The 9,592-nt window shown below is 50.0% G+C and overlaps 2 protein-coding genes across 2 annotated transcripts; one reads left to right on the forward strand and one right to left on the reverse strand.

Annotated features, from left to right (window-relative positions):
• The first annotated feature begins 751 nt into the window (after positions 1–751).
• Positions 752–2,517, forward strand: LOC135384718 (uncharacterized). Its single transcript, XM_064613909.1, has 2 exons — positions 752–1,542; positions 1,641–2,517. Exons 1-2 carry the CDS (start codon positions 752–754, stop codon positions 2,515–2,517), a joined length of 1,668 nt encoding a protein of 555 aa, XP_064469979.1.
• A 4,866-nt stretch (positions 2,518–7,383) lies between these two features.
• On the reverse strand, positions 7,384–8,628 carry LOC135384725 (uncharacterized). The gene has a single exon (XM_064613915.1). It carries the CDS (start codon positions 8,626–8,628, stop codon positions 7,384–7,386), a length of 1,245 nt encoding a protein of 414 aa, XP_064469985.1.
• Positions 8,629–9,592: the final 964 nt, after the last annotated feature.

A 9,592-nucleotide genomic window follows, 5' to 3' on the forward strand; every position in this document is an offset into this window, starting at 1 on the left:
ATTAATGACAGTTACGATTTCGCTGTCCACTCTGTTCCAAAACGCCCTACCATGGGATTGCATTACAGGCTTTATCCTCGCCATCATTTTCGAAATAATGTGACTGATGTAAATAAACAGATCTTAAAATTAAGGAATTCTTAAATTCCTGCTAAGCAGGACATCTACCGGTTTACCGAATTCCATACTATCTCTGACAATAAAGTTCAGTGAGTGAGGTTACAACACAACGGCGCGTGCATAGTTGAGAACAATCGCATTATTGCGCTTCAAAGTCGTCGTCGTCGTCTATGGCGATGGACTGTAGAGAACAGTTGTACATGTCCTCGAAACTATACAGGCGAGGTCTGCCTTTGGGATGTTGTTCAGCACCTTCGTCACACCGCATTGAATGGAGGATACACCGGCAAACTTGTTGCCAACTATTAGAAATATAAACCATTCATACACGCACTTCAAGGACACAGCATAATTCCCGTAAGTACGGAAGTCACTAAACGGTCCTCGTCTAGAGTCTGTGGGCTATGCGCGGCAGCCTAAGTCGATAAAGAATACCAAAACGACTCCACATGCAAAAACGCATCCGTTAAAACTTTGCAGTTTCCTTAAAATCCCATTTTAAACATTAGTGTTCATTGGACTACTAACCCATCATGTAGGTCGCACTTCTGATGGTGACACCCGATCCTTCTCCGTCTGCCGCGGGGTCCCAGAAGGCAGTGTGCTTAGCCCTCTTCTTTTCAACATCATTATGGCTTCCCTACCAGCCCTCCTACGCGACCACACCAATATCACACTCTACGCGGACGACATCTGCCTCTGGACGTCCAGCCTGCGCCGCGATGTCATCCAACGCCGTCTCCAAGGAGCCCTTGACACGGTCGTAGCATACCTTTGTGATCGTGGGCTGTCTGTCTCCCCAACCAAAACTGTCGCCATGGCATTTACCCGCCGCTCCTTCCTTCGCTTCCCACTCCACGTCGCAGGATCGCCAGTGCATTTTGCATCGTGCTACAGGTACCTGGGCATCATTATCGACAGGGGCCTGACCTGGTCGAAGCAGCTCAAATATCTCTCTTCTAAGGTAAGTAACATCGTCAGCGTTCTTCGTCGCGTCTCTGGAATGTCATGGGGCCCTACTTGTGCTGACCTTAGGTCTGTCCACTGCTCCCTTGTACTTGGAACGCTGCGCTACAGCCTCCCCATTTTACATGGACTAAGCAGAGCTAGTGAACGGGAGCTCCTCAACCTCCAGGCCCGCAGCCTTCGCGTCTGCCTGGGCGTCCCTAAGACGACAGAGACCATCTCCGTTCTCGCAGAGGCGAGGGAGTCACCGATGCCCACCTTGCGTGACAAGGAGACCCTCCGAATCTACACAAGGTACCTGACACGCCACCCGCACCACTACTTGACAGATATCGCCATGGAGTGCCCATCGTCCGCTTTCGGGTCCTGCGTTCTGCAACTGAGGACGTCTATTCCCTTGCCATCCAACATGCCGTCTCATCCCCCTCCCATGTGGACCCTCGCTACTCCTCCCGTGTACTCCAGCATCCCTGGCGCCTCCAAAAAAGGGACCACCCTCCAGTCGCTTTGCTCCAACTCGTGCTAGAACACCTTAATAACGTGCACTCCCAAAGAATAGCGATCTACACGGACGCGTCGGTCTCCGCGGGCGCCTCAACTTTAGCCGTTGTTGTGCCTTCAGAAAAGTACGAACTAGCGCTCAAGCTTCCTCACGAGACATCCTCCACCGAAGCAGAGCTCGCCGCCACCAATGAAGCCCTGAGACTTATATCAACGAGGCCCCCAAACAACTGGACTGTGCTTACGGACAGCAAGGCGGCGCTGCAAATATTATCTTCTCCTTGCTCCAAGATCGTCACAGACATCTGCTCCCTAGCCCTCACGACATACAGCCGTCTCACAACCTCCGGCCACAGCGTGTGGCTTCAATGGGTCCCCAGCCACATCGGCCTGCCGGGAAATATCCGCGCTGACGCTGCGGCGAGAGGCGCGCACGGGGCAGCTGCCACCACAATGACCACCACCATTCCTCTCACTCCATCGGCCTGCTTGATACAGATCCGCCGCCAGACGTCTCGCAGCACCCTCGCGTTTAGCTCAAACGCTGTAGCGGCAAACACGTTCCTCCACTCCATCGACCCGAGGATGGAACTCACCCTCTCCCAGCGGCTGTCGCGACAGGAGGAGTCGATCCTCCATCGCCTACGCCTCGATGTTGCCCTGACCCCGCTGCTCCTCTCTAAGATGGATAGACGGACGTCCCCGATGTGTCCCAGCTGTGCTGCAGTCGCCGACATACGCCATCTATTGTTGCACTGCAAGCGGTACGCCGGCCCCCGAGCCGCCCTCGCCTCAAATCTCGCTTCCCTAGGCCACAGGGAACTTTCCCTGGCGACGTTGCTGGGACCTGTCCGGCACTCTAGACAGTGGGCAGTCACCCGAGCCCTCCTGCGTTACCTGAAGGACACTGGGCTGCTCAGCAGCCTTTGAGCCTTGAGCCACCCCATCAGCCACCCCATCGTCCCCTGCCACTTTCTCTTTTCCTTTTCTGCTTCTCTTTTCTCGTTCTTTCTCTGTTTTTCTTTTTTCTCTTTTGGGTTGGGAATAGCAAGTCGGCCTTGGCCTGTCTGACCTTTCCCCCTCTCTCTATCTTTAATAAACATATTCCCCCCCCCCATCATGTAGGAAAGCCAAGAGGCACGGAACAAGAAAGGACGACACAGACACAGATCCTCAGACGGGGTGACGCCGAAAAAATCATTTGAAAACCTTGAAAAATAAACCATGTAAAAATCCACTTTTCAAAATTCTGCACCCCAAGATGTCCACCCCAAAAAGGCTCATATAGGCTAGCATTAGCAATTCAGCTCGTCTAAACTGTGGTAGTAGAACTTGTCTCAACGCCCCACCTAATACTTTATACCTGTACTATAAAAGCCAGCCGTCTATAGGTACACTCCTCCATTTCCTCTTGAAGCGTGTTTGAATGTTCTCCCTCAGATCGGGTCTACTACTTGTTCTCTTGTCACCTCGATTGCACTGGCATTCCGATCGCTCTCGGCATCACTTGCACTTGCGCCACTCGCATTTCCCGTTTCAATTATCAAACCAATTTCGTTTACTGTAGCCACGGCGTTGCTCATATATTTAATGTCTTCAATTTGCCCATTTTTCCACAGACATTTTACAGCTTCCTGTAGCCATGAGTTTGAACCAGCTGTCATTGAGTTCCCTAATCCCCGGTACACACACCTCATCGTTTTCGAGTTCACGACTTACTGTCCCGTAGCCACAGTTACCCATCTGTAGCAGCCGACGGAAATGGACGACGAGCACCGCCATGGACGTTTCGTCACGACGCGTATCTCGCTGATGATTTTCCATCGAGCGCGCGTACCATTCTCATTCATTCAGTTGTGGCCTGGCTGACACATTAAACACTCCTGCTCATTCAGCCTTGCCTGCTGGTCGTTCTGTACCCTACAGTTCGGTGACCCGAACGCTGCAGCGTACATGGCGCAGCCACCAGCCCCTACAACTCCCTCCGCATCCTACAATGCCTCAGCGGCATCGTCGATCCTGCACTACGCCATGCGGCTGCGCCCTTGTGGAGCCACACTCCTGGCGTATGGCTCCTATAGGTGGAGTGTCAGTTCGCCCTCGGCGGCGTAGCATCACAGCTGATCAAATTTCGGCATGTGGTGTGGGTACTGCCGCAAGACGTTGCCGGTCAAATGATCGACGTCCTTTTCGCTACACCCACAGCCAACCGACGACGCGCTCAAGCCCGCTGTCCTCGAGCGAACCACGGCTTGGAACGCAAGCGCTTCCAAGAGCTGCTGTCTTCCGAAGATCATGGCGACCGCCGTCCATCTGAGCTATTACGACACACGGCTACTTGGCGAACGAGCACTCTCTTTCGATGCCAGCCTCCTCAAACAACTCTTCCTCCAGCGGTTACCAACAACCGTGTAGACAAGATCATGGAGGCTTCTCATCCATCCATCTCAGCCATACCCGCCACACCGCCATTGCCTTTAGCTGTTTCCCCCGCGGCGCCGTCACCATCCGCTGAAGTCCTACTAACTTCTCTGCCCGGCGACTGCGCGAATATTTTAGCCTTCTCTCCGCAATGGTAGCGTATGTCCTGTCATCGCGTGCGCCTTAGACGACACCATAGACGATGATGTGCGACACATCGGAACTCAATTATGAGGTTTCATAGAGTGTATCTTTGTGCTTGTGATCGCCGACGTCGCCGAAAAAAAAAATTGCAAGCTGACTTTGGCAGGTCTTGGATTTGGAAGTTGGTGCCGAGTGATGTGCTTTGGAGTCGCGTGATCGGCTTCGAGGTTCATTAACGGCTTTGAGAGGGAGTAACAGATATTCTATTGGGGTGTTGGGTAGGACAGAAGATACGTTTATTTAGAAAATAAAGAAAGCAGGGACGTGATGGGTTTTGAACTCAAACAACGCGTTATGAGGTGGAATGACGAGCTTTACAGGCGAGTTACCGTGTAGTCATCTTGTGTTGATATGCAACACCCAGATATTACCATAGACGATGATGTGCGAGACATCGGAACGCAGTTATGAGTTTTGATACAGTGTATCTTTGTGCTTGTGATGTCTGCCGTTGCCAAAAAAAAACAAATCTAAAATTGCTGGTTGACCTCGGCAGGTCTTGGGTTTGGAAGGTGGTGCTGAGTGCTTTGGAATCGCATGATCGGCTTCGAGGTCCATTAACAGGTTTGAGACGAAGTAACGGATATTCCAATGTTTGTTTAGCGGAAATGTTTGTTCCAATGCGGGAGATATGTTTATTTAGAAAATAAAGAAAGCACAGACGTGATGGGTTTCGAACTCAAACAACGCGTTTTGAGGTCGACCGATGAGATTTAAAGGCCAATTAGAGTGTAGTCCATCTTGCGTTGAAATACAGCATCCAGATATCACCATAGATGATGATGTGCGAGACATCGGAACTCAGTTATGAGGTTTGATACAGTGTATGTTTGTGCTTGTGATCTCTGCCGTTGCCAAAAAAAAAAAAAAAAAAGGTGACAGATGTGATGGGTTTTGGAGTCAAACAACGCGTTATGAGGTGGAATGACGAGCTATAAAGGCGACTTAGAGTGTAGCTCATCTTGTGTTGATATGCAACACCCATATATTACCATAGACGATAATGTGCGAGACCTCGGAACTTACTTCTGAGGTTTCATACAGTGCATATTAGTAGTATAGATAGGTTGAAGAACGACGACATGGCCACCAGGGCAGCGCCACCGTCGCTTCTGCGCCGACTTTTTTCGTGAGTCTTTCCTGTGCGCGACAGGCGGCGCCCGGGTGGAGGCGCTTACCGGTGGGCGGCGCGTGACCGGAGTGTTGCGTGCACGCTTACCCGCTCACATTTTTCAGCCTGGACCGACTTCTTTCGTCATTTTTCAATCTGCGCCGACTTCAATCCCAAATTTTCCCCCGATACAACAGGTGTGCAGTAAGCGGTTTACATGCAAAGGATAGCCATACACAAAAGTACAAGTGAAAATATATTTATTAAAATTATTAGTGTCGGGAATTATGTTATGACTCTGTGTGAAGGATAAAAACTTGATGATGATGCAATAGCATTGAAGGGGTGTCAGACATCATACACAATATTTTTTATTAGTGATAATCACGCAAGTTTTCAATTAAGCAGAAGGAGTAGCACATTTTAATCAAAGGAGATACGTAGATACGTGAGCACCCTAGCAGAGTTTTAATCAGAAAGTTCTGACAGATGTACGTAACTTCATGCACAACAGCTAATATTCCATTATGGCACATTTAATCAAAGAAAATATTTTTAATCGATATGATTACAATCAAAATTAAAAGTTTTATCATAAAAAGCCTAACATTATTATACGTGAGCACCATAGTGGAGTTTTAATTACAAAGTTCTGATGGATGGATGTAACTTCAAGAACAATAGCTGAGCCGACTTCTCTGGCGATTTTTAATTATTTTTTCGAGCGCGCGGTGGCTGGTGCGCAGGTGAGGGGCTATCCGAATGCTTACCGGCGGGCCGACGGGTTCGGCGCGCCCCTATCATTATGCACCCTGGGTCGACTTCTTTGGCTATTTTTCAGCCTGGGCCGACTTCGCTCGCATTTTTTTTTCATGCGACGCATGGGCATTTTACATGCAAGTAGGGGCATGCACACTGACAACACCGGGCCGACTTTTTTGGCGATTTTTCACCCTGGACCGACTTCGTCCGGAATTTTTTTCAGGTGATGCGTGTGTGGTTTACATGCAAGTAGGTGGGTGAGGGGGTGTCCGAGTGTCTACCAGCGAGCTGGAAAACAGTGCGTGCCTTTATCGTTCTGTATTTTTCCACCAGGGCCGACTTCTTTGGCGATTTTTCTGCCTGGGCCGACTTTGTTCGCAATTTTTTCAGGTGGTTCGCAAGTAGGGACATGCATACTGACATCCCAGCCATTCGATGATACCATCACACCTTGGCCGACTTCTTTTATAATTTTTTTCCCACTACAACAGCTATGCGGTGGATAGTTTACATGCAAGTATAGTAAAGCCAAATAGTGGCAGGAATTATGTTGTAACTCTGCGTGAAGACGGAAAATTCATCCAAAAAGAAGAAGGAATGCAATACACATAATAAAGAATATGGGAAGCTAAGTTGAATATTGCAACACGACGCAATTAATCAATTTCTTATGATGTGAATAGCACACAGGCAAGGAAATAATGAGAAACACGATCAACAACTCATAGAGAACCAAAACCCATCACGTAAACAAGAGGTACACAAAGGATAAATAATTGAAAAACAATCTATCAAAACGAGAAACATGCACGCACTTAACACCGAATAGCAGAGAGACACTAAACGGCGCATCTGCCAACGTGTAAACAACAGACAGGAAAATAATATCGAACCAAACTATCAAACATTACAAATTTAATAAATTGAAATGCAAATAATATATCTTTGGGAAAGCCAAGTTGAGAGAAAAATTCATGCAAAAAAGAAAACAGAAGGAATGTGATGCGTGTAATAAAGAATATGGAAAGCTATAAATTCTCTGTCATGGTGAAAGAGTGCTTAAAACCTTCGCGTATCAAAGTGAGACAGCTAAAGCTGTGAAATTACACTTTCTACAGCTCAGTTCGTAAATTGCGGCAGCAGTTCAAATTTGTATATATATAAATATAAATGGCATAAATAAAATAAATATATATAAATAATTAATATATAAATGTAAATTTGTATATTCATATTTGTAAATACGTGTGTTACAGGAAGGAAACTCGGAGACCCGCTGTCATGAATATGGTCCCACTTTATTCCAGAGGGGCGGATCCAAACTGCCTGAACGAAGGTACAGGCCCGAGTGCCTGGCTCGCGATCCCACCTTCTCTTTCGGTACTCGCGTGGGCAGAAACGTCCTCGTCGATTCCCAACATCCTCCCGGGGGCGGCAGTGGTGTCCTCGTGGGCCTCTAGCAGGTACAGACGCTGAGCAGGACGTGACGTTTCTCTTCCGTTTGCGAGTCTTATAGTGAAGCTCCGGGCGATCCCGTCGCGCCCCGGGTGTGTGGCTACAACGATGGCGGTTTTCCACAACAATGGTGGGAGGCGGTCGTCTTCAACGATGACAAGATCACCAGGCTTCAGAGCTGTAGGAGATCCGCCAGCACCTTGGTGCGCAGAACGGAGCTGGAGGAGATATTCCCTTTTCCAGCGCTTCCAGAACACTTCAATGGCTTGCTGGCGTCGTTCGCTCCGTCTGCGTAACGTCAAGGGCGTGCTCTGTTGCTGGACGTTCTCGAGAAGCGGCAGCCTGGCAATACGACTCCCGACGAGGAAATGAGACGGGGTTAGAGGGAGCACCTCTTGAGGATCCGTGGATATGCTAGTGAGGGGTCTGCTGTTTACGGCCGCTTCGACTTCGTGAAGGATGGTGACCAGTTCTTCGAATGTCTTGCGACTATGGCCGAGGGTCAGTCTTAGGGATGATTTCACCATGCGGATCATGCGCTCCCACCACCCACCCCACCAGGGGGCGGAAGGGGGGTTAAACCTCCAAGTGATGCGAAGATTGCTGGCGAAATCTTGGACGGGTTCCGTGGACAGGAGAGTGAGGAGGTGAGCGCATCGGTGGAACGTGCGGGCGTTGTCGGAGTATACAAGTGATGGAACACCGCGTCGGGCGACGAAACGGAGGAAAGCGAGAAGAAAAGCCGGGGCGGTCATATTTGTGACGAGCTCGAGGTGAATTGCTCGAGTCACCGCACACGTAAAGAGGGCCGCGTATGCTTTAGATGAGGCGCTTGAGCTGACTCGGACATACAGCGGACCGCAGAAGTCCACGCCAGTGACGTCGAAGGCGGTGGTCGGTGTTATCCGCTCGCGAGGTAGTGGGGCGACAGGCGCGGATTCTGGACGAAGTCTCGTGCGGCGGCACCGCAGGCACTGACGAAGTACGCGTTTAACAGTTTGTCGTCCCTTGAGCAGCCAGTATCTGTCGCGGAGATCGAGGAGCGTGGTATGAATGCTTGCATGGCAGAGGTGGAGGTGGGCATACATGATAATGAGGGCCGTGAGGCGGTGATGGCTTGGGAGCAAGATAGGGTGTTTTAGGTCACTTGGGTCGGAGAGGGCTTCAAGGCGGCCACCGACACGGAGAATGCCGTCACCGTCCAGTATAGGTCGGAAGAGTCTGATGGCTGATGATCGAGCGAGCTGCTCGCCGCGCTGAAGCGCGGAAATCTCGCCGACGAAGACGTCACCTTGCGACCGCCGAAGCCAGTAGATTTCTGCCTGATCAAGCTCGTGTGCGGTTAGGGGACCGCGTACGGGCGACGCCGTGTGACGAGCGTTAGCGACGAAGCGGCGTACCCAAGCGGTAATCCGGAGAACCGTGCTTAGATTGCCGTAGCGGTCTAAATCGAAAATAGCCGGTAACCTGAGCGAGGGAGCGGGGCAGACAGTGGTCTGCGTGACGCGTTCTTCATCTTGCGGGACTGGAGTTAAGCTTGAAGAGAGCCGAGAAGGCCAGGAGTGCCAGGAAGGCCAGGAAGGCCTGGTTCGATCCCGGGTTTCGGCACCAACAAATATATGTTACAGGAAGGAAACTCGGAGACCCGCTGTCATGAATATGGTCCCACTTTATTCCAGAGGGGCGGATCCAAACTGCCTGAACGAAGGTACAGGCCCGAGTGCCTGGCTCGCGATCCCTCCCTCCTCTTTCGGTACTCGCGTGGGCAGAAACGTCCTCGTCGATTCCCAACAACGTGTATTTCAGTTCTTCGTTAGCAAACCTCAAAAACTCCGCATCAATCCCAGTGGTCCTTCCGATGTTGACGTGCAAATATTTTTATAACTATTGTAGATTCGGCATACAAGTTCTTAGACCTTGAATTCCATAATTTGCACCATATCTCCGAATACGACGATATCTAGGACGTACTGAAATGCTGTGATAATAGAATCATTTTGCAACTCTTCTTTTTCGAAGCAGCTTTTTATCACGTCCTCCCATGACCTATGG

This window comes from Ornithodoros turicata, chromosome 1 (assembly GCF_037126465.1).
Source record: "Ornithodoros turicata isolate Travis chromosome 1, ASM3712646v1, whole genome shotgun sequence".
NCBI classification, from domain to species: domain Eukaryota; kingdom Metazoa; phylum Arthropoda; class Arachnida; order Ixodida; family Argasidae; genus Ornithodoros; species Ornithodoros turicata.

Bases quoted from the DNA above. Each gene is read 5' to 3' on its own strand.
- LOC135384718 (XM_064613909.1), top strand. From the start codon at position 752: ATGGCTTCCCTACCAGCCCTCCTACGCGACCACACCAATATCACACTC. The intron at 1,543-1,640 runs GTACTCCAGCAT...GCACTCCCAAAG, and splicing joins ACCCTCGCTACTCCTCCCGT to AATAGCGATCTACACGGACG.
- LOC135384725 (XM_064613915.1), bottom strand. From the start codon at position 8,628: ATGTATGCCCACCTCCACCTCTGCCATGCAAGCATTCATACCACGCTC.